This window comes from Pelophylax lessonae, assembly GCF_965119305.1.
Source record: "Pelophylax lessonae genome assembly, chromosome: 1".
Taxonomy (NCBI): Eukaryota; Metazoa; Chordata; class Amphibia; order Anura; family Ranidae; genus Pelophylax; species Pelophylax lessonae.
Genome location: NC_138768.1, coordinates 332,637,223 through 332,661,745, shown reverse-complemented (window position 1 = coordinate 332,661,745; position 24,523 = coordinate 332,637,223). Strand labels below are relative to the sequence as shown.

General features: G+C 45.7%; 2 protein-coding genes across 2 annotated transcripts in view; one reads left to right on the top strand and one right to left on the bottom strand.

The window, feature by feature from the left end:
- The window catches only part of IPO4 (importin 4), a 235,985-nt gene that overhangs the window by 68,980 nt on the left and 142,482 nt on the right, over nt 1-24,523 (top strand). The window contains exon 18 of the mRNA XM_082243128.1: nt 13,345-13,456. Within this exon, the coding sequence (XP_082099254.1) occupies nt 13,345-13,456 (112 nt within the window). The remainder of the gene's footprint in view (nt 1-13,344; nt 13,457-24,523) is intronic.
- Nucleotides 18,017-24,523, bottom strand: part of LOC309544236 (uncharacterized protein) — a 110,866-nt gene continuing 104,359 nt past the window's right edge. The window contains exon 3 of the transcript XR_014224843.1: nt 18,017-18,028. The gene's annotated coding sequence lies outside the window, so the exon portion shown is untranslated. The remainder of the gene's footprint in view (nt 18,029-24,523) is intronic.

The window sequence follows — 24,523 nt, the reverse complement described above, 5'->3', positions numbered from 1 at the left end:
TCCATTATTGATCCATAAAAATTAAAACAATATATATATATATATATATATATATATATATATATATATATATATATATATATATATATATATTTCATAAAAATTAAATATTTCATAAACAGTGAATATCCGTGATGTTGATATCTTAAAGTGCTAATGTGACCATTTATCAACATAAAAAAGTGAAGAGGGTTGTTATCGTGCTTTAAAGTGATTATTGTGCATCAGATAATATCCGTATCTTTATACTATAAAATTACAAAAGTGCTAGTGTTCCAATTATAATAAATTATAAAGTGCTTTTATTATATAAATTGAACCAGTGCATAAATCAATAAACCACTGTGTATAGTGTTAGAATGCTAATATTCCTGTTCTCATAAAACTCAATCATATAGTGGTAATAAAATGTCTTTTAACTCTTCGTGTCTCAGATCCTTTCAGTGTAATCACTTCTAGGTGTTCTAAATGCTTACCTCAATGAGGTCAGTAATACGCCAGTATCACTTGACCATTAATGGTTCTGGTTCCTTTGTTCCAACGCCGTTCACTTCCTCCTGGGTTGATCCTTGTGTCTCCTAGTTTTTTCCGGTCCTCTCTCCTGGGGATTTGCACCGATTTCCTATGGGAGATTTTCTAGGGTCCTTCCTTTCCTACTGCACCATAATGGCTCCATTATTTATAGGAGCCTGAAGGCACAGTGGATACCGTTAAGGAAGCGAGGAAGGACCCTAGAAAATCCCCCATAGGAAATCGGTGCAAATCCCCAGGAGAGAGCACCGGAAAAAACTATGAAATATTTTATTTTTATGAAATATATATATTTATTGTTTTAATTTTTATGGATCAATAATGGAAGAAGTATTTTATCATTTGTGATCAGAGAAGAGTGAATGTATAACCAAAGTTTTACCTGAATTTCTGGTTGAACAATTCCTAAAGCGCAGTACAACCCCCTTTTAAACTTAGTCCAAGTTCTCCACCTTTACCTGACATTATCGACTGGATCTAAATCCAGCCAGGACCAGGCTTTTGGTAGGAAAGTCCTCCAAGCTGTTGTCCCACCCTAGTCTGGTATATATTTGGTTATCCTCTTTAGGGCTGATCTGGAAGACGACAGGGGGAAAAACTGAGTTAGTCTTACCAGTAACTGTTTCCAATAGTCTTCCAGGGCAGCATGTTCCCACCCTAATGTTTAACCTGTTGGGGTTGTGTTGTTCTGTATGTTTTTTTCAGATTCCTTCCTTTGGTCCTCATGGATGACTGACCAGGGACCTGAGGGACCGCCTTAAAAGAGAAATTGGCAATGTGATTCCTGATTGGTGGGAGGGGTTCCATCTCTCAAGGGCTGACATGGAAGACTACTAGAAAGGTTTTTTGGGTTTTGTTGTGTTTTTCTTTGTTCACCCTGGTGTAGTTGGCAGCTTTATTTCTCTATCGTCCATTGACAGACGCAGCTTCCATACTTCTTATCCATTGGGTTATACTGCCCCCTGCAGGAGTAGTTCTAGGCCGGAAAAAAGTAATTCTCCATGCCCACGGGGCTGTCTCCACTGGCATAACCCCACTGCCTAGAGAAGGAGTAGGGTCTATGTTTCCTGCTGGGACTTCGGTCTCAGTATTTTATTATTTTCAGAATATTTTTATTTTGTTTTTATTTATCTTTACTCACTTTGCTAGTTAGTGTTCAGGGGGATCCTCCTGGTGATCTACAAGGAATGCCGGCTGGGGTTTCGCACTGGATAATCTAGATCCTTAAGGTCTCCCCAGCCTGGCCTACGAGCGTGAGCAGGTTATAGTCCCGCACTAGGCCTCGCCACGACGGAGCCCCTTTCTGGTTGGGACGAGCCTGCAAGTGGATGTCTCGCTGGAACGCCCCCTGAGTTGCAGCGTACCCCTCAGCTGGCAGCACCCCCACTCCAGTTGGGAGGTGGTTCTGCCCGGAGCAGAGCCCACCCGGTCCATGGGGATGTGGGCCCTGGATAGGACCTGGACTTCCTAAAAGATCCCTATGGCGTGTCCGGTTGCCCAGCCTGGTGTCCTGTTCCCCTTTCCTGCCCCCTGGGGTTTTCTGTGGCTGGGGCTCCCTGCGTCCTGGGGGGGGGGGGGGGTGGCAATGTACCTTTTTTCCTGCTTGGTCTGGTGGTAGATCCTTGAGGCCTTCATATTGGGGGTCCCTGACCGCATGGCATGCCATGGGCGCCGCCATCTTTAGTGTGGGCAATGTAAATTATTTTTCCCATTGACTTGTATGGGGCAGCCATTTTCCCTGTACTTCCTTTTAAATTGCATTGGCAGCCATTTTTGTGTAGCCCTATGGAGCTATACAGGCAGCGTGACCTTTCACATACCATGCTGATGTCATTTCCTGTGGCTCTCTGTTCCTGCTGCACAGTCCGATTCAGGAGGTTTCCTCTGAAGGTGGTACAGTACAGTGGTCTTTGTGGGCATATCCCTGCACACTCTGCAGTCGGTATATATTTAAGGGGGACTCCGCCGATCGGCAGTGTTTTTAAAGTGACAGTACTCCTTTTTTTTTTTGTTTGCATTAAATATGGAGTCCCAGGCGGTATATTCAGCCTCAGACCCACTTAGTGCAACAACCGGACCCTCTGGATCGCGGTCGCTGGCCACAATTTCAGCAGCCCCGGAAAGCCTGGTGACTAAGGTAGATTTGGTTATGAAAAAGGTTACTAGCCAAAAACGGCCGCTGCCTTCTCCATCATTGGTGGGGTCCTTTGATTCAGAGGCTGATATGATCGCCACGGACACCCCCCTACCTGAGGGGTCGCTAGCCTCGCGACTTTGGCGACTCGCTGGATGAGTTGATCTAGGGTCTGACTGGTGGGAAGAGTACCATACTAAGCGGGGGCCTTCCTTTACCACTCATAGATGTTTTTTTTCATGCCTCCGGGGCACAAGAAAAAGGTAAACAGTGCAGAGCTTCTGGAGGGACTGAAAAGCACTGGGGCAAGCCCAAGACCAGTCAGGTCGGTTCTGCGGACAAGTCCTCTTCAGCATGAAGGGGCGCCCTCACGATTCTGGGGTGGGGGGACGTCTGCGCTTCTTTCAGGAACCCTGGACTTCCTTCATTCAAGACAAATGGGTTCACAAACTGATTCGTTCTGGTTACAAGATAGAATTTCGGTCCCGGCCGGGGGCAGTTTTTTTCTGTCAAATCTTCACCTGTCTCCAGATCGTTTGACAGATCTCTGGGAGGCTATGCAGGATCTTCTTGCTCAAGGAGTGATTGTGCCAGAAAGCCTTCAAGGTTTCTATTCAAACCTGTTAACGGTGCCCAGAAAGGAGGGTATGGTGCGTCCAATCCTGGATCTCAAAGCTCTGAACCGCTTTGTGCGGGTGCAGAAGTTTTGAATAGAGTCCATTCGGTCGGTGGTGGCTTCCTTGAATCAGGGGGATTTTCTGGCCTCCATCGATATCAAAGATGCGTAATTGCACTTCCCCCATCTTCAAGAAACATCAGCGATTGCTATGCTTTGCGGTGGCAGGGGAGCACTTTGAATTTGTGTAGTTACCCTTTGGTCTCGCCTCCACTCCCATAGTTTTCACCAAGGTCCTGGCTTCAGTGCTGACCTTGTTACGTCAGAGAGGAATTGTGATTTTTGGGATATCTGGATGATCTCCTGTTGCGAGCAGACTCGGATCTGTTGGGGCACATCTAAATTATGGTCCAGACCCTTCAGGATTTTGGGTGAACCATTAATTTAAAAAAATCTGCTCTGTCGCCATCCGTACGGGTCAGATTCCTTTGAGCCATCACACGAGATCTGCTTTCTCCTGGTGGATCCAGTCGCCAGCTTTGTGTCAGGGCAAGTCCTTCCTGCGCTGTTCTGGACGGTGATCACCACGGACGCCAGCCTGTCGGGCTGGGGAGGAGTGCTGGGAAAGCTCTGTGCCCAGGTGACTTGGTCGACAAAAGAGTCTGCCTTGCCAATCAATATTCTGGAGCTCAGAGCAATCAAGCTTTGCCTATTCCACTGGACGAGTCAGCTACACAGGACTCCGGTTCGGATACAATCGGACAATGCCATCAAGGGGGCACCAAGAGTGCCCTGGCAGCCATGGAGGTGGTTGAAATTTTGGTTTGGGCGGAAACCAATGTTCCGGCTCTTTCCGCAGTCCACATTCTGGGTGTGGATTCTGGGTTTGGAGAATTGGCAAGTGGATTACCTGAGTCGTCAGGTGCTGGTTAATGGGGAATGGTCCCTTCATCCGGAGGTATTTCATCTCCTGTGTGTCCGGTGGGGGACTCCGGAGGTGGATCTGTTTGCATCTCGCCTCAACAGAAAGGTCCAGTGGTTTGTGGCCAGGTCTTGGGATCCTTTGGCAGACACAACAGACGCTTTGGTGGCTCCTTTGAGCCAGTATCGGCTGATTTATGCATTCCCTCTGCTTGTACTCCTGCCGAGGTTTCTTCGCAGGGTGGCGGTGGAAGGAATTCCAGTCGTTCAGGTAGCACCAAACTGGCCTCAGCGGTCTTGGTACGCCGACCTGGTAAAAATGGTCATAGATTCTCCATGGAGACTTCCTCTGCAGGAGGATCTGCTGTTTCAAGGACCGACCTTCCATCCTGCTTTACAGTTGCTGGCTTTAACGGCTTGGCTGTTGAAAGCAAGGTGTGGAGGGATAGAGGCCTTTCTGATTTGGTGATTCCTACACTTTTGAAGGCCAGGAAATCGACGCCCAGGAAGATCTATGACCGTACGTGGAAATCGTACATTTCATGGTGTGAATTACTGCAGCTGTACCCTCGCTTGTTTTCCATAGCTAGGGTTTTGGCCTTTTTACAAAGAGGGGTTGAGCAGCATTTGGCTTTGGGCACTATCAAGGGCCAAGTGTTAGCCTTGGCTATTTACTTCCAACGTCCGTTGGCTACTAATAGCTTGATTCGCACCTTTATTCAGGGGGTGCATCCTCTGGTTCCTCCGAGAAGATCCCCGTTGCCTCCGTGGGATCTCAATCTAGTTCTGTCTGTTCTTCAAAAGCCTCCCTTTTAGAATATTAGGGAGATTTCTCTGCTTTTTTGTCACAGAAGGTTGCCTTTCTGGTGGCTATTACTTCTGCTCGCAGAGTGTCTGAGTTGGCGGCACTGTCCTGTCGTTCGCCTTATTTGGTGGTCCACAGAGATAAAGTTGTTCTCCGACCTAATCCGTCTTTCCTCCCAAAGGTGGTGTCGGATTTTCATCTCAATGAAAACATTGTGTTGCCTTCCTTATGTCCTAAGCCTAAGCACCCAAGGAAATTGCCTTGCATTCTCTGGATGTTGGTTAGGGAGATAAGGGCTTATCTGACGGTAACTGTCTTTTTCAATAAACTGGATTCTCTGTTTGTGCTTACTGAAGGACCTCGAAAAGGTTTTGCTGCATCTGCTGCAACCATATCCAGATGGATCAGGCAGATGGTTGTTCAGGCTAATTCACTCAAGGGTCAGGTACCTCCTTTCCCTGTGAAGGCACATTCTACAAGAGCGCTGAGTGTCTCTTGGGCTTTTCGCCATCAGGTCTCAGTAGTGCAAATTTGTAAAGCAGGGACTTGGACGTCTGTGCACACCTTTACAAAATTCTACAAGGTTGATTTGTTGGCATCTTCAGATGCTTCCTTTGGCTGCAAGGTTTTGCAGGCTGCTGTTTCATAAGAGAATAGTTTATTTCTCTTTAGGGGTTTTTTCTCCTGGGTGAGCTCCTGTTGTTCTTGGTTGAGCTTCATGTTACCCAACGGGCTATGTTTAGCCTTTGGAGTTTACATTACTATCTGGTTGTGTTCATCCCACCCCTCATGCCTATACTGCTTTGGGACTTCCCAATAGATAAGAAGTATGGAATCTGCGTCTGTCAATGGACGATAGAGAAAACTGGATCTTTGTAAGAACTTACCGTAAAATCCTTTTCTCTGAAGTCCATTGACAGAGATGCACCTCTCTGTTATGGGGATGGTTTTTGTATCTTATTTACTGCTTACAACAAAACTGGTTTGCTGGAGCAGAGGATGTGGGGTTATGTCTGTGGGGACAGCCCCGTGGGCATGGAGAATTACTTTTTTTCCTACCCAGAACTACTCCTGCAGGGGGCAGTATAACTCAATGGATAAGAAGTATGGAAGCTGCGTCTGTCAATGGACTTCAGAGAAAAGGATTTTATGGTAAGTTCTTACAAAAATCCATTTACTGTGTGTGTGTGTGTGTGTGTGTGTGTGTAATATATATATAAACTTTTGTGTACATATATTTTTTATTTTTTCCCCCATATAAATGTGCTTGTTTTGTTTTAAATGGAATATACAGGTGCATCTCAAAAAATTAGAATATCCTTAGTTAATTTATTTCAGTATTTCAATTCAAAAAGTAAAACTCCTATATTATATAGATTTGTTACACACAGAGTGATATATTTTAATCATTTATTTCTTTTAATTTTGAGGATTAGGGCTTACAGCTAGTGAAAACCCAAAGTTCAGTATCTTGTGAGAAAGTTCAATATTGTAGACTCATGGTGTCACACTCTAATCAGCTAATTAACTCAAAACACCTGTAAAAGTTTCCTGAGCCTTTAAATGATCTCTGCCTGGTTCAGTGGGTTACACAATCATGGGAAAGACTGCTGACTTGACAGTTGTCCAGAAGACAGTCATTGACACCCTCTACAAGGAGATTAAGTCACAAAAGGTCATTGCTAAAGAACCTGGCTGTTCAGAGTATTGTATCCAAGCATATTAATAGATAGTTGAGTTGAAGGAAAAAGGGTGGTAGAAAAAGGTGCACAAGGAACAGGGATAACGGACGCCTTGAGGATTGTGAAGAAAAAGGCCATTTAATCATTTGGGGGAGACTTACAAGGAGTGAACTACAGCTGGTGTCAGTGCTTCAAGAGCCACCACACACAGACATATCCAGGATATGGGCTACAACTGCCGCATTCCTTGTGTCAAGCCACTCCTGAACCACAGACAGCGTCAGAAGCGCCTGAAGGACTGGACTGTTGCTCAGTGGTCCAAGGTCGTCTTTTTGGATGAAAATACATTTTTCATTTCATTTGGAAATCAAAGTTCCAGAGTCTGGAGGAAGTGTGGAGAGGCACAGGATCCAAGTTGCATGAGGTCCAGTGTGAAGTTTCCAAAGTTAGTAATGATTTGGGGAGCCATGTCATCTGCTGTTGGTCCACTGTGTTTTATCAAGTCCAAAGTTAGCAAGGCCGTCAGCACTTCATGTTTCCCTCTGCTGACCAGCTTTATGGAGATGCTTATTTCATTTTCCAGCAGGACTTGGCACCTGCCCACACTGCCAAAAATACCAATAACTGGTTTAATGATCATGGTCTCACCGTGCTTGATTGGCCAGCAAACTCACCTGACCTAAACTCCATAGACAATCTATGGGGTATTGTCAAGAGGAAGATGAGAGACACCAGACCCAACAATGCAGTTGAGCTGAAAGCTGCTATCAAAGCAACCTGGGCTTCCTTAACACCTCAGCAGTGCCACGGGCTGATCGCTTCCATGTCACGCCTCATTGATGCAGTAATTCATGCAAAAGGAGCCCGAGCAAGTATTGAGTGCATACTATACTGTACATGGACATACTTTTCAGTAAGCCAACATTCTGTATTAAAAAAATTGTGTTTTTAATACATACCTGTAAAATCCATTTCTTAAAGTACATCACAGGACACAGAGCCAAATAACCTTTCATATGAGTTATATAGCCACCTACAGGTGAAGGACACTGGCAACAAATCAGAAAGGATGTCCCCCTATATAACCCCTCCCTCATAGGAAGTACCTCAGTTTTGTACCAAGCAATTAAGGCCCCATAGAAGAGGGGAGGGACCTCTGTGTTCTGTGTTGTACTGTAAAATAGATTTTACAGGTAAGTATGTATTAAAAAATGAATGTTTATTTTCTTACATCACGGGACACAGAGCCATAAATCATAACATATGGGATGCCCCAAAGCAATGCATCTGAGGGGAGGGGACACCAAAAAATACCGGCATCCCACCACAAAAAGGATTACACCGCTGCTTGCAAAACACTGCGGCCAAATGCTGATTCCTCCTGGGTCCCAACATCCACTCAAAAGAAGCGAGTGAACGTATGCACTGATGACCAGGTCCCGGCCTTGCAAATCTGAGCCATAGAGGCTTGATGGCGAAGTGCCCAAGAGGCACCTACTCTGGTAGAATGTGCCTTTACAGGAAAAGGTGAAACCTTCCCTTTTAAATCATATGCCTGGGTAATAAACTAGCCAATCCAATGAGAAATCGTAGACTTAGATGCGGCCGACCCCTTCCGGGGCCCTTCTAGCAGCACAAACAAGCTCCCAGTCTTGCGAATCCGAGCTGATGAAGTAAAACTTAAGTGCACGCATTACATCAAAAGAATGCAATAACTTTACTTCCTCTGAGTGAGGATCTGGAAAACAGGAAAGTAGTAGAACGTCCTGATTCAAATGAAAGGCGGACACCACCTTGGGCAAAAAACCTAGGTGTGGACGTAAAATCACCTATCTTGATGAAAAATCAAGAATGGCTCTTTACAAGAAAGAGCTGCTAGTTCCGATACCTTTCTAGCCGAAGTTATCGCAATCAAAAAGACCAGTTTCTTGGTTAGAAGAACTTGGGAAACCTGCCCCATTGGCTCAAAAGGCTGTTTTTGTAAAACTGCCAACACCAAATTTAAATCCGAAGGACATAATGGGGGCTTCACAGGTGGAAGCAAATGTAACATTCCCCGGACGGAGGTCTGAACCAACGATTGGGAAGCGATTGTTTCTTGGGAAAAAACGATAAGGCTGAAATTTGCCCTTTAATAGTGCTCAAGGCTAATTTCATATCTACCTCTGCTTGAAGGTAAGCTAGAATTCTCCCGATGATATATTTGCAGGGATTCCATTTCCTGGCTTCACACCAGGTAATGTAGGATTTCCAGACCCTGTAATAAATGTTTCTAGAGACTGGTTTCCTAGCATTTATCAGGGTATAAACTGCAGGGCCAGATACACCCCGCTCCTTCAAGATTAGGGCTTCAATAGCCAAGCCGTCAAATTTAGAGGCTTGGAATATCGAACCGTAAGAGAGTAGGTCCGGGCGCAGTGGAAAGACCCAAGGCCTTGTCACTGCCAACCTTTGGATTTGTGCATACCAAACCCACCTCGGCCATGCCGGAGCTACCAGGATTACTGGCTTCCCCTCTAGCTGGATCCTGTGCAACAGATGCGGTATCCGCTGCACTGGAGGAAAGGCATAAATCAGGGAATACTCCTAAGGAGTCAATAAAGCATCCACTCCAACTGAGAGTGGATCCCTGGTCTTGGACACAAATCTCTTCAACTTGTTGTTGAACCTGGATGCCAACAGATCTACGTCTGGGACCCCCCAGCGTAGGCAGATTGATTGAAAAATCTCTGGTTCTAAGGGCCATTCCCCTGGAAACATCTGTTGACGGCTCAGAAAATCCGCCTGCCAGTTCTCTATTTCTGGAATAAAAATTGCTGTCAAGGGTGGCACAAACTTCTCTGCCCAGGAAAGGATGGTATCCACCTCTTTCTGGGCTGACTGACTCTTTGTGCCTCCTTGATGGTTGATATAAGCCACAGCCATGGCATTGTCAGATTGCACCCTGACAGGGTGACCCCAAAGCCCGACTGACTGCTCGGATTTCCAGAATGTTGATGGGGAGATCTCTCTACCCAAGACCATTTCCCCTGTACAGTGGCTTCCTCCAAAACCGCTCCCCAGCCAGAGAGACTGGCATCTGTAGACACCACCTTCCAGATTACTGGAAGAAAAGATTTACCCCTTTTCCAGATTTCTGGTCACCAACCACAAATTCAGACACTGACATCTTATTTACCATGACGTCTTGTTACCAGAAACATGGACCAGTCCAGAGACTGAACCCTTCCAGTCCATGTAGACAGAATGTTGTTCTGCAAGGGTCTGGTATGGAATTGAGCATAGGGAATTGCCTCAAATACGGACACCATCTTCCCCTATAACTTCATGCAAAGATGTACAGAAGGATATCTCAGCCTTACTAGGGACCGAAACAGATCCTTCAGGTTGTGACCTTTCTTGTTGGCAAGAATATCTTTGCTTCTACTGTGTCCACCAGAAAACCCAGATATTCCAGATGCTGGACCGGCTGTAATTCTGACTTTGCCAAGTTCTGTATCCAACCCAGACATTCTAGGAACTGTACTGTCTGGAGGACATTTCAGCTTGGAGCCGAAGCAGATCGATCTAGAAGTAATATATCGTCCAGATAGCCTATTACAGATATCCCTCGGGACCTTAGAACAGCCTATACTGGAGCTAGGATCTTTGTGAACACTCTTGGAGCTGTGGCTAACACGAAGGGCAGGGCCACACACATAAAACGGCGGTTTTCTATTGCAAAGCGTAGAAACTTTTGATGAGCCTGGAATATAGGCACGTGTAGATATGCATCCTTGATGTCTACGGATGCTCGAAATTCCTCTCCCTGCAGGGAGGCTATGACTGAACGAATTGCTTCCATACGGAAAGTATGAACGTTCAGAAACTGGTTTAGAGCTTTGAGATCCAAAATATGTCTCACATCCCCGTTTGTTTTGGGGATTATGAACAGGTTTGAGTAAAAAATCCTGAGCCTTTCATTCTCCGAAAACTCAGTTCTCACTCTTTGGGCACTCAGCTGGTCCAACACCAGAAAGAGAGAGATTATTTTTGGTGTAATCTGTCGGTATACTTGACTTTACAAACCGAGGCTGTGGGAACACCCCGTATTCCAGTTTGTACCCCTGCAAGATGGTGGAGATAACCCAGTTGTCTTGGATCGTTTCCACCCAAACCTTTGAGAACCAAAGCGGTCTTCCCCCACCCAAGTGAGTGGGGGTGCCTCTTCACAGAGAAGGCTTAGAGGAAGACTTGGCTGATCTCTGGGCCCACGGCTTTTTCTGACCCTGCCCTGAAGGCTTGGTTCCAGACCCAGATGGCTGAGGCTATTGCCACCGTCTGGAATTAGAAGCACTGGTAGTATGAGTGCTGGGGATCTTAAATGGAGGACGCTTGCTCTTCCTTTTTACAGGTAGCAATGTACTCCCCCCCCCCCCCCCCCCCCCAAGCTCTTTTGGATATACTTATGCAGATAGTCACCAAAAAGGCATTCTCCCTGGAAAGGGAAGTCAGCCAGCCACTTTTTGCATGGCAATTACATACCAGCTCTTTAACCAAAGGATTCTGCGCAAATGCACTGTCATCAGAGCAAACCGTGACATTTGCCTTTATGAAGTCCGTAAGAGCATCCACTGAGAAATATTAAGTGCGAGGTAGATCTGACAGGCTCTCCTTGAGAAGGAACTATCTTGGACACTCGCTTTATACGGTCTTTTAAACACTGACAAACTCCTATGGCCGCTACTGCTGGTTGTATCGCAGATCCTGCAACAGCAAAATAGGCTTTCAATAAAGCTTCCAACTTTTTAATTTGTTAAATCTTTAAAAACCTGGGCATTATCCACAGGGCAGGTTAAACTTTTGTTAACCAAAGAAATGGCAGCATCCACAGTGGGTATATTCCATTCCTTAGTAAAGACTCCTCTGACCCTGACTCCCCAGAGATGGAAACTTGACCATCCATTGGGTCATCGTCCGCTACTTCTTCCACATCCCCTGCCCAATCCTGAACTGATTCAGGGGGTGGCTCAGGTGAGGGGTATCTATCACGTTTCCTCCCTCCTTGAGATGCTGCAATCATGCCAGCATACTTACCCTCAAGGCTGGCTAATGCCAATGCCAAATCGTCCTTAGTGACGTAGGTTGCGGCAGAATCACCTGGAGTAGCTACTATGCCGGACAACCATAATGGCTCAGATTGGCTAGTCGCCTCTGGCTCTTCTAGGGGAGTAGACACAGAGGAAGCACGGCTAGGACCCTCAAGGCCTGACAGTGACATCACACTGCCCCTTCCAACTGTGCCTCCCCCAGCCCTGTTTCAGGCAGACATTGCTTTATAACAAGACAAACTTAAAGTACTAACTTCAGTGTACTCAAGGCTTGTGCCAAGCTTATACAGCTTACACACACAGCACTGATTATCCCAAAGATACAGAACCCGTTTGTGGCAGTAATCCTACACCCACAGTGACTCACACAACCCAGCTGCTGCTGCTCTGTATCCCCTTTAGCCTCTGACAGAGGCAAGCGCATTGGAAACAGTTCCTTATAAATTGCGCCCTTTTATGCTGTATTGCGCATGCGTGGCGTGCTACGTGGCATCCACGTGCACGGCAGTTGCATTCAAACATGCCCTCCATGCGGCGTACACCTGTTTTAAAAGGCAAAGATATTCGCGCCCGCGAATGGGCCTTCGCCACAAACGCGCTATCCAAAGAGTAAAGGAACATGCAGGCGCTAGTGCGCCAATGCGGAAAAAGCTACATTTTGGTGAGAACAGCTTAGGCCAGAGATGGCAAACCCTGGCACCCCAGATGTTTTGGTACTACATTTCCTATGATGCTCATGCAATCTGCAGTATAGTTGAGCATCATGGAAAATTTAGTTCCAAAACATCTGGGGTGCCAAGGTTTGCCTTTACTGGCTTAGGCTGAATCTTGTTTGTCACAGCTGATACCTTTTTTCAAGTCATCAGTCCAGGGTAAAAACAGTGTGTCAAACAGTAAGCAAAGAAATAATGTTTAAACAAACTTTGCATCAATCCCACAACTGCACAAGCGCCTACGGTGGAGAGTCTCTCCATATTTTCTTGAAAAGAAGATAATGTTATATACCCCTATCAAAGATCACTGAATCTAAGGGAATAGCTATCAGATCCTTCTACCTGAGCCTCGGGAAGCAGATACGAGGTTTTCCTGTAATGATGTCCTTTTAAAGCGCTGTGTACCTGCATTCTTTAAAGTGAAACTACCTTGTTCCATGCAAACTACCCTGTTCCCATTAAAAGATAACAGAGACCGAGTGCCATGTGAGTCTCCACATGAGACTATGGATGTTAAGCTATGCAAAATACATCTTGTTAAGGAGGTGAGGGCGGGGCTGAGGCACGCTTCATGTGAATAAACACGGAGCAGCCTCGTGAGTGAGCCGGTTTGGGTTCCCCTGTATCAAGCTGCTTGCTATGAGGGCACTAAGCAGGGGTGACGATTTGGGGGGGAGAGGGCACGTGACCCTAGAAGCGGAGGATCGGGGCAAAACCTTTGCACAGAGCATGCATGCAAGTATGACATGTTTTTTATTTAAAAAAAAACAAAAAACTTTTATGTCCCTTTTAATTAACATGTATATGCACGTGTTTTTTTTTTTTTAATTTTGAATAAACTGTATATTGCAGCTATCACTTGTTTGGTGCTATCTCAGAAGTTATGGAAGATAATATTTCTCATCACCTTGAGAAAATGACAACCATGATGCTTCTGTCCCTAAAATCAAGAGAAGGAATTGTGGTAAGTAGTTCTCTACACTTGCTAAGAAAAGAGGCACTATATACCCCACTGCAGTATAATATATTATTACTTTTTCCCAAGTAATAACCTTCCCATACAATATAGGTGGCTGCCTTGTATCTGTTTTTATATTATTTTCCACATTACACACACACATATATCTATGTATCTATATACAGTATATATATATATATTTCTTTGTTTTTGTTTTTTATTATTCATTTTGACATAGTTGCACTTAAAGCAGAACTTCAGCCAAAAATAACAAGAGAAAATTAATAGCCCTTTAAAAGATAACATAACAAATGGAAGGAGGATCTAAACCAGACATTCATTGAAAGGCGTTATATTCCCCAGTTTACAAAATCTTCTATATTTAGTACAATCCTGAAATTGTTAACCAGGTGATGCAGTATCCTGCAATTACCTGCTTATGCTGAAGATGTGGACAAGATGGGTTACCCTTCTCCACATTTTCTGGTTTTGCCCTTTTGGGGAGATGTATGTAAAATACTTCATCTCACTGGGATCAGACTTGGAAAAAAACCTGCGGAAATAATCCTGCACCTTAGCTAGTCTGTAAGAAACAATATAAATGTTTACTTATTAGTTTACTAAATGCAGCAAAGGGTTGCATCCCGGTTGAATGGAAGTACAGTATTCCCCCCACGGGATATTAATGGGTTATTTAGAATGATGAAATCATATAGGTGGAGGATCTTACCCTCTTCCTCAGACACTATGTGGACAAATTAAGGAAGACATGGTTCTACTGGCCTCAGTTCAGGTTCAGAATATAACTAGGCTATAGCAAGTTATCTCTGTGTAAGTGGGACAGATTGTACACCTTGATTCACCTACTCAACACTCCTCCTTTTTCTCATGGGGTCCCTTCCCATGGAGCGGACTCCGGCTGCGATCTGCTTTCTCAGCAGGGGATCCGTCCGCATAAGCGGAGCAGACATGGACACAGCCCACTGTCCTTTATGGTAGATCAGATGTAAATGGACCACCTTTCCGATCCGCTGGACGGAAGTAGATCCCCATCCATATGTTTTTAGCGGATTGGATCAGATTGGATTTAGGCAGGTGTAAAAGGACACATGTTCGTTCACACACGGCACTCCATAAAGGAGAATTGAGGTTCCCAACTGGTCCGCCTGAAAAAACGGACAGGGGGATGCAATCAGAAAATTCTAATAAAATATGGATTTTTCTTACAACTTACCTGTAAAATCCATTTCTTGGAGTATATCACGGGACACAGAGCAGCCATATTCATTACTATCTGGGTTATACGCCACCTATAGATGAATGAACACTGGCAACCAATTAGGACATGTAGTCCCCCTCTATATATCCCCTCCCATACAGGAAGTACCCCTGTTTTGTAGGAAGCAATAAACATCCCAGATGAGACATGGGACCTCTTTGTCCTGTGATGTACTCCAAGAAATTGATTTTACAGGTAACTTGTAGAAAAAATCCATATTTCTCAATCGTACATCACAGGACACAGAGCAACCATATTTATTACTATCTGGGACGTTCCAAAGTAATGCACTTTGGAACGTCCCAGGGACACTAAACAAAACGCCCCCATCAGACCGCAAAAGATCTACATAGCTGCCTGCAGAACACTGCAGCCAAATGCAGACTTCTCCTGGGTCCTAACATCCACTTGATAGAATCTAGTAAACGTTTGTACTGAAGACCAAGTAGCGGCCTTGCATATCTGAGCCATAGAAGCCTGGAAAAGGTGGAACCTTCCCCTTTAAATTATATGCCTGGATAACCTGGCGAATCCATTGAGAAATTGTAGGCTTAGATGCTGCCTGCCCTTTCCTGGGCCCCTCCGGCAGAACCAACAAAAGGTCAGTCTTACGAATCTGAGCTGACCGCTTCAAATAAATCTTGAATGCACGTACTACATCGAGTGAATGTAACAACCTTTCCTCACCTCTCCTGTCTGAGGATTTGGAAAGAAGGAAGGCAGTAGAATGTCCTGATTTTAAATGAAAAGCAGACACCACCTTGATTAAAAACCTGGGTGTGGACGTAGAATCACCCTATCTTGATGTAAAATCATGAATGGCTATTTACAAGAAAGAGCCGCCAATTCTGATACACTACTTGTTGAAGTTACAGCAACCAAAGACTAACTTTCTGGTCAAAAGAACCAGAGGAATATGCTGCATGGGCTCAAAAGGCTGTTTCTGTAAAACTGGCAGCACCAAATTTAGATCCCTAGGACACAATGGTGGCTTCACTGGCAGAAGCACATGTAGCACCCCTTGAATGAAGGTTCGAACCAAGGAATGCAAAGCATTCAGTTTCTGAAAAAACAAAATAAGGCTGAAATTTGACCCTTAATAGTGCCTAGGGCTAACTTCATATCTTCCCCTACTTGCAAGAAGGCTAGAACTCTCCCGATGACATATTTAGGGGGATACAATTTCCTGGCCTCACACCAAGAAATGTAAGACTTCCTGACTAATCCTCTAGAGACTGGTTTTCTAGCGTTTAACTCTAGATCCTTCAAGATCCAGTCTTCAATAACCAAGCCGTCAAATTTAGAGACTGTAAAGCAAGGTGGAATATTGGTCCCCGAGAGAGCAGATCCGAACGCAGTTTAAGAACCCAAGAATTGCCACTGCCAACTACCATGCTGGAGCCACCAGGATTACAGATTTCCCCTCTACCTGGACCCGGCATAGAAGATGCGGGAGCAGCTGAGCCTGAGTAAAGGCATAGTATAGGAAAAACTCCTCCCAAGGAGTCAAGGCATCCACCCCGACTGCGAGCGGAATCCTGGTCCTGGACACAAACTTTTTCAACTTGTTGTTGAACCTAGATGCCAAAATATCTACATCCAGGACCCCCCCCCCCCCAGCATTGGCAGATCAATGCATAGATCGTGGGGTGTAAGGACCATTCCCCCAGAAACATCTGCTGATGACTCAAAGTCTGCCTGCCAGTTTTCTATTCCCAGAATGAAAACCGCTGACAGGCATGGAACTAATTTCTCTAGCGCTCATTGACAGACGTAGTCCTCGGTGATACACCACCTTCGGGTTATGTTGCCTCCACAGGAGCAGGACTAGACAGGAAATTAAAAAGCTCTGGCCACACCCTAGGGGCAGTCCCAGAGGGTATATCCTCTCTCTCTCTGCCTCAGCAAATCAGTTATTTTCTGTCTAGTTAGGAGTAAGGACCTAGATACCTTGCTGGGATCTTAGGTCCTGGCAAGATTTTTTTCTTAAAGGATTTTTTAGACAGCTTTTTTTCTCCAGTGTTCCTGTGAGATCTTCAAGCAAGAAAGCTGAACTGGGCGACGGGCTGGATGTTGAGATCCGGTGGTCACCCCAGTTCAGCCTACGAGCGCGTGCAGGCCATAGCTCCGCACTGGGTCGGCCGCGACAAAGTCCCATTAAAGGACTGACCCCGCGAGTTAAACGTCTCGCTGAAACGCCAAAGACCATGAGTCACGGCGTCCATATCGGTCGACAGCCCTCCCGCCCCGGTGGAGAGGGGTACTGTCAGGAGTTGGTGCCCGCCTGGTTCCGGTATGGTGAGTAGTATGTTCCCCCTTTTCCCCTGACGGGTCTTGTGGTGAACGCGGGCCCCTCTCTGTATGGTAAGATAGAGTCCCTCTCTATCCTATAAATGACACAGATCCTCCTACTTTGAGTGTGATTTTATGTGCAAAAAGCCAGGAGGCTTGGTTTGGGAGCTAACAATCTAATTGTATACATGTTAAAAAGATTATAATCTGTGGCATTCTGGGAATCTTACGGTGATAAGAATAAGCTACCTACCAGTCAGAAGCCACGGACATGTAGACTGCCTTCCTAATCAGATCTCCAGCTATTAGCAGGCCTCCCGAATGGCCATGCGGTCCGCCAGGGCCGGTACCGCCAAGCACGCCAAATCCCCATGCAGAGAGAGTGTTGTGTGCCCTGCAGCACACCGCTATTCAGTACAGGCCGCGGCCATTTTTTTTGCTGGATCGCACGAGCCGCCATTTTGGCGTAGCCTCGTGTCTCCAGCATGGGGGCGGCCATGTTTGAGGTGATCCAAACACCTCGTGGAGCTAGGGGAGGCGCCGGAAGGCGTGCAGAGGGGCGGAGCCGCCTCCTTTCTTCCTGGGCAGCCAGCCAAAAGACTTCCTGTTTGTCAAGACAGCGCTGTAACCTGTTGCAGTTAAACTCTGAGCATCAAGTGGTGAGCCTGGGGGTCTATCTCTCTCTCTCTCTCTCTCTCTCTCGATCGATAGGGATCCCTAGCAGGTAACACTAAGGGGCTTTTTGTGGCGCTGGGGGTCTGAAAAAAAAAAAAAAAAAAAAAAAAGTTTTTTATTTTTGAATTATATTATCCAGGAAGTGACTGGAATTATCATGGACCCTGCCACACATATTCCCCCACCTGTTTCCCTCGAGGGGGCCACGGGACCCGCCGGTGCACAGAGTGTAGAGTCATTTACAGCAATTTTGGAGTCTATGGTGGCTCGGGTGGAGGCGGCCTGTCAGGGACGGGGGTCAAGGAAGCGACCCCCGCCTACCCCTATACTATCTGACACCTCTGACTCTGATTCAGAGATGGTCACTGCAGTTGCAGGTTCCTCTGCAAAGGCTGTTATCCCAGGTAAAGCCCCCTCAGACAGTGAGGAGGACGCTTCTTCTCCTGCTATAATTCAGGAAGAAGCATTGGCGGACGCACTAGTTGTGGCAGTGCAGGAAACCTTAAAACTTGAGGCTTTACCGGCAGAGGCAACTGAAACAGAGATTCCTTTTGGTACTAATAAGCCCATCAAAACGGTGAAGGTTTTTCCTGTACCCAAATGTTTCGGTAATCAGATTAAAGGAGAATGGGAGCATTCTAACCGTACCTTTTACTATTTCCAAGCGTATTGCTAGACGCTATCCGTTTGAGGAATCCATCATTAAGAAATGGACGGTACCACCAGTGGTGGATCCACCTATTTCCAGGCTGAATAAAGCCACGGTTATCCCAGTGGAGGACACTTCGTCCTTTAAGGATCCGGTGGATCGAAAGATGGAAGCAGAGTCCCGCACCATCTTCTCTCTGATAGGGTCAGCATTTAGACCAGTAATTGTTATTGGTCTAGTTTCCCAGACACTTACGGAATGGGCGAAAATGGTACGCCAAGACCTTAGGGGAAAAAATATTCCCCAGGAGACATCTGATTTGATGGAACAGATTATACAAGGGCTACAGTTTATCTGTGACGCAGCCTTGGACACTACTCCCTTATTAGGGCATGCATCTATGTCAGCGGTGATCCTCAGACGTGTGCTGTGGTTAAAATGCTGGTCAGCTGACCTAGGTTCCAAAAAGACCTTGACAAATCTCCCTTTTCAGGGGAATCGTCTATTTGGGGCCAACCTAGATGAAATCCTCAAGGATGCCACTGGGGGCAAGAGCACTTTTTTGCCACAGGCTGCTAAAGCTAAGGGACCTCGCAACAAGCGAGGACCTTTCTTTACCGCCCATAAAGGGCGCCCGGCTGGTACTAGCGGGAAAGGCAAGACTCCTCCAGGAGGGTTCAAGAAGGGCTGGTCGGACAAGCAGAGGACCAACCCAGCCAAACCCGAAGCAAAGGAGTACACAGCCTGAAGGTGCGCCCCCACCCGGTTTCAGGGTGGGGGGACGTTTTCACCGGTATTCAGGACATTAGATCGAGCTTCAACCACGACTACCGGTGCGATTCTTCCCTTCCAACATTTAAGTACTACAGGAAGCGGTAGTTACCGTTCCCTGAATAGATCTAGGCCAAGTAGCCTCTAGTCGGGTGACTTCGGTCCCTGAGGTTCAACCAGAAAAGATCACCCTTCCTGATAACAATCAGGTATCTGATAAATGTGTGGGAACAGAAAACGACCAGACTTTCTCGGATGGTCGGGGCCAGATACCTCTAGGGACGCCTGGTTCAGATTCTATCAGCGCCAGTGGTCCTAGAAATTCTAGGCTGGCCTCCTCAAGCCGGCCTGGCCGACTTGGACATGCTAGTTGCAGACGTTCCGTGGGAACTTCGTCTCAGGGAGTGTCTGTGGTCTCAAGGACCAATTTACCATCATGCTTTACAGTCGCTGGGTTTAATGGCCTGGCCATTGAGACCCAAGTACTGAAGGACAGAGGTTTGTCTACTTCAGTCATTCCTACCCTTATTAAAGCAAGGAAAGCGACTTCCAGCAAGGTCTATTATCACACATGGAAGACTTATATTGCGTGGTGCGAATCTTTAGGATTTCCTCCACGTACCTATTCGGTGACTCGAATATTGGCCTTTTTGCAACAAGGGGTTGAGCAGAAGCTAGCCTTGAGCACCATCAAGGGTCAAGTTTCAGCATTAGCAATCTTCTTTCAGAAACCTTTAGCTACCAAGTCCTTGGTGCGGAATTTCATCCAGGGGGTGCGGCACCTGGCTCCTCCAGTCCGCGCGCCCTTACCGCCCTGGGATCTTAATTTGGTTTTGTCGGTTCTACAGAAACCTCCCTTTGAAAACATCAGGGAGATTCCCTTGCTTACTTTATCCCAGAAGGTGGCCTTCTTGGTGGCTATTACTTCTGCTCGCAGGGTGTCAGAACTGGTTGCATTATCATGCCAGTCCCCATACCTAGTGATTCATAGGGATAAGGTAGTACTTCATCCTAAGCCATCTTTTCTTCCTAAGGTGGTTTCAGATTTTCATCTGAATGAAGATATTGTACTACCTTCCTTGTGTCCTCAGCCCAAGCATCATCGGGAACATGCGTTGCATTCCTTAGATGTGGTTCGGGCAATCAGGGTATACCTGAAAGCTACGGAATCATTCCGTAAGACGGATTCACTTTTTGTGATCACGGATGGCCCCAGAAAGGGTTTGCCTGCATCTGCCGCGACCATTGCCAAATGGATTAGACAAACGGTGGTACAGGCTTATTCTATTAAGGGTCAGAGTCCTCCGTTCCCTGTTAGGGCGCACTCCACTCGAGCGCTCAGTACTTCCTGGGCCTTTCGCCATCAGGCGTCAGTGGTCCAGGTATGTAAGGCGGCCACCTGGTCGTCGGTACATACCTTTACAAAATTCTATAAAATTGATGTGACGGCATCGGCGGATGCCTCATTTGGCCGCAAGGTTTTGCAGGCCGCAATTTGAGGAGACCGGTGGTCTACCTCGAGGGTTTTTTTCTGTTTGAAAAAAAAAAATTTTTTTCTCTTTTTTGTTGAGTCTCATCATTAAGGATGAGCATTGTAAACTTCTAGTTGGCACCGGTTGGGCCTTCTAGATTGGGATTTGATTTCCATTTTCCCACCCCTCATTTGTGATACTGCTCTGGGACGTCCCGAAGGTGGTGTATCACCGAGGACTACGTCTGTCAATGAGCGCTAGAGAAAAATGGATTTTTGTAAAATCTTACCGTAAAATCCTTTTCTCTTAGCTCATTGACAGACGTAGTCCCCGCCCCTCTGTTTTTGAGTTGGGTTGGGTTAAAATCTCTAAAGACTGCTTTTTCACATAACTGATTTGCTGAGGCAGAGAGAGAGAGGATATACCCTCTGGGACTGCCCCTAGGGTGTGGCCAGCGCTTTTTAATTTCCTGTCTAGTCCTGCTCCTGTGGAGGCAACATAACCCGAAGGTGGTGTATCACCGAGGACTACGTCTGTCAATGAGCTAAGAGAAAAGGATTTTACGGTAAGATTTTACAAAAATCCATTTTTTTCCGCCCAGGATAGAGTGAAAGCCACCTCCTGGGCTGACTGACTCTTGGTGCCTCCCTTATGGTTGATATTAGCCACAGTCGTGGCATTGTCAGATTGTACCCTGGCAGGGTAACCCTGACGTCTGGGCATCTAGTACTTTAATGCCAGACAAACTGCTTGGATTTCCAGGATATTGATGGGAAGAATCCTTTCTATACAAGGCCATTTTCCTTGGGCAGTGGCTTCCTCCAGAACTGCTTCCCAGCTGGAGAAACTTGCATCTGTATTTACTACCTATCAGATTACCGGAAGAAAATATTTTCCTCTTTCCAAACTCCTGGCTATCAACCACCAACCTAGACTCTGACGTACCCTCTGTACCAGAGACATGCACCAATCTAAGGTCTGGATCTTTCTGCTCCAGGCTGACAGAATTTTGTTCAGTAAAGGTCTGGCATGGAATTGAGCATAGGGAACTGCTTCGAAGGAGGACACTATCTTCCCTAATAACCTCATGCAAAGACGTGCAGAAGGATACTTTTTCCTTCTTACGGACCAAACCAGAATCTTCAGGTCTACAACCTTTCTTGACGGCAAGAATACCTTTGCCTGTACTGTGTCCACAAGGAAACCCAGATATTCCAGACAGTGGACTGCCTGCAAGCGTAAAAACCTTTGATGGGCCTGAAAGAGAGGCCATGACTGAGCGAGAGGCCATGACTGAGCGAATTGACTCCATTTAGGAAAGTGCGAATGTTTAGAAACTGGTTCAGAGCTTTGAGATCCAAAATAGATCTCCCCTTTCCGTTTGGCTTTGAGTTTGAATAAAAACCCCTGAATCTTTTGTCGTCTGGAACTTCTGTAATCACTCTTTGAGACCCTAAATGGTCCAGAGCCAGGAAGAGAGATCTTCTCTTTAGGGGATCTGCAGGTATGTTTGAATTTACAAACCAAGGATGAGGAAACCCCCGAAATTCTAGTTTGTACCCCTGCGAGATAGTGGAAATAACCCAGTTGTCCTGAATTATTTCCTCCCAGACCTCCGAGACCCATAGCAGCCTTCCCCCCCACCCAACTGAGTGGGGGTGACCCTTCACAAGGTAGATTTAGAGCTAGACTTGGTAGCTCTCTGGGCCCAGGGTTTCTTCTGCCCTTGACCTGAAGGCTTGGTTTTAGATCCAGATGGCCTGGGCCGTCGAAACTGCTCTCCCTCACTTGCTACACCCACCTGCAACCCCCCCCCTCTTGGTTAGAGTTTCTGATCATCATAGTCATGGAATTAAATCCATATATACTGTATATCAATCAGCCTTTTCCAACCGGGATGCCTTGAGGTGTCGTCAGGGGTGCCTTTGCAAAATGCCTAAAAATTATATACAAGCTGGCGTGTGGAAGAAGCCTGCCTTTTAGTTACACAAAGCCACAGGTTTTCATTGTGCACCATTGCAACTTTCTAGCTGCGGGTGTCCTAATGACCAATGGCATCATCAGTTGATATAGAGAATGTCCGTCGCCTGCATATCAACCTTGTTTGACTCTCCCTTGCCCCTCTCCATCAGTGTTGGGGGCCACATTACCTGAGTGATGGAAAGAAATTGAGGAGAAACTTTGGAATAAGAGAATTGAGATAAATTGAGAAGAGCAACATTGCAAGAATAGTCAGTATCAGTGTGCAAAAGTGTATTTGCTTTGGAAGAATAAATCACCTCTAACGTTGGGTGTCCTATGCATGTGGATGTTGCTGAATTACGAAAAACTGTTGGAATCGTTTTGTACATTTTAGAATGGGGTGCAAATAAGCTACCTTAAAGTGCCTGATTTTCTTGTCTGCCTATAATTAAGTAGATTCATAACACTGGTTCACTTTAAATATAACTGACAACAAGAACACAAAAAACAGGTTATACATAAATGTTATGATGGAGAATTTGAGTTGAAAAGAACCTGTGTGTTATTTAGTTGTAGGCTTCCACGTTGGACTATTGAATGGCAGGGGTAGGTATTGGCTCCAATGTAGGCAGGGCAAGTTAAGGTTATTGCGAACTTTCAAACAAAGGGCTCTCCGGGTTGCATAAACTGCCTGGCTCCTGCATTTTGATATCTTAAATTTGATCTTTGCTAACAGGTTAATTTTAGGGGTCATTGCTTACAGATTGTTTGTATCTGCTTGCTTTTGTGTCTTTTGTTCAGATAAGAGAGTAGCAGGAATCAAAGGCGCCAGTGATTATTACAAAGAGAAGGTGAATATGCACTCTGGAAATATACCAGGATCATGAGAATACAGAAAATTAAACATTCTGCAATTCTGGGTGCTCCTGACCTTTGCAATTTTAGAAAGGAGATTCTTGGCCTTTACTATGAAATCTGTTTATTGTGCAGACATTTTGTGAAACCCTCCATATGAGAGATTAGACCAATACAAAGTTACTCCTTTCTTATTAGCTGCGGATAGACTTTGATGAGCAGCAATCAGTAGTAGAGTACAAGAGAACATAGAAAAGCTTTCAACATGAATAGATGACCAGTGCATCAGTGCCACTCTTCTCCTTCATTAGGCCTAGGTTTACACTAGGGATGCAGGACTGCGTGTAATAACATGCTTTCTTGCACCCACATCAAAAATACGCTGCCCCTGGCAGGGGTGCTGTTATTCCTAATGGCACCCCACGCTCTGGAAACTGTGCTGCGGTTTTCCTGGGGCTGCAATTTAAGAAAAGGTGCAGGGGCCATTTACCTGCATTTTCCCCTAGGTACAGAAGCCCATTAAATGAATAGGCTGCTTTGGTCCCCGGGAAACCGGCATAGTGTAAACCTGTTATAAATTAATATAAAAACCTTTAACATCAGTGGGCCAATTTCAGTTTCTCCTCTCCACTGGACGCTGCAGTCTTTACTCTTCAGAGCAGTTTCCGTTTAAAGTGGTTGTAAACCGCTACATATACCCAGTAAAGGGACCATCCTCAGGCTATACACAGAGATGAAACAAATCTTCATGCATACATTTTACCTATTTATCTACAGTCTTCTCTTTTCTACATCAAAGTGCAGAAATTATAAAGCTTCTCTGAGCTGTCAGAAAAAAGGAGCTCAGTGAGGAGAGCAGTTGATTTGGGAAGGGACACACCCCCTTCACACAGGAATAGAGCTGAGGCTGTCCATCAATTTGAACTCCCACCCCTGTCACCTTTTTTCTTCTGGTCAGAAAAACTTGTCAGAAGTAATTCATGCTGTTAGCAGAGAAAGAAAGCAGCAAACAGAAATTACATTTAGTGCTCTTCGATGAGACAAGTACACAGTATAGAAGAAGATGCTTTGCTCATATTTCATGTCTGAGGTTTACAACCACTGTAAGTGATATTCAT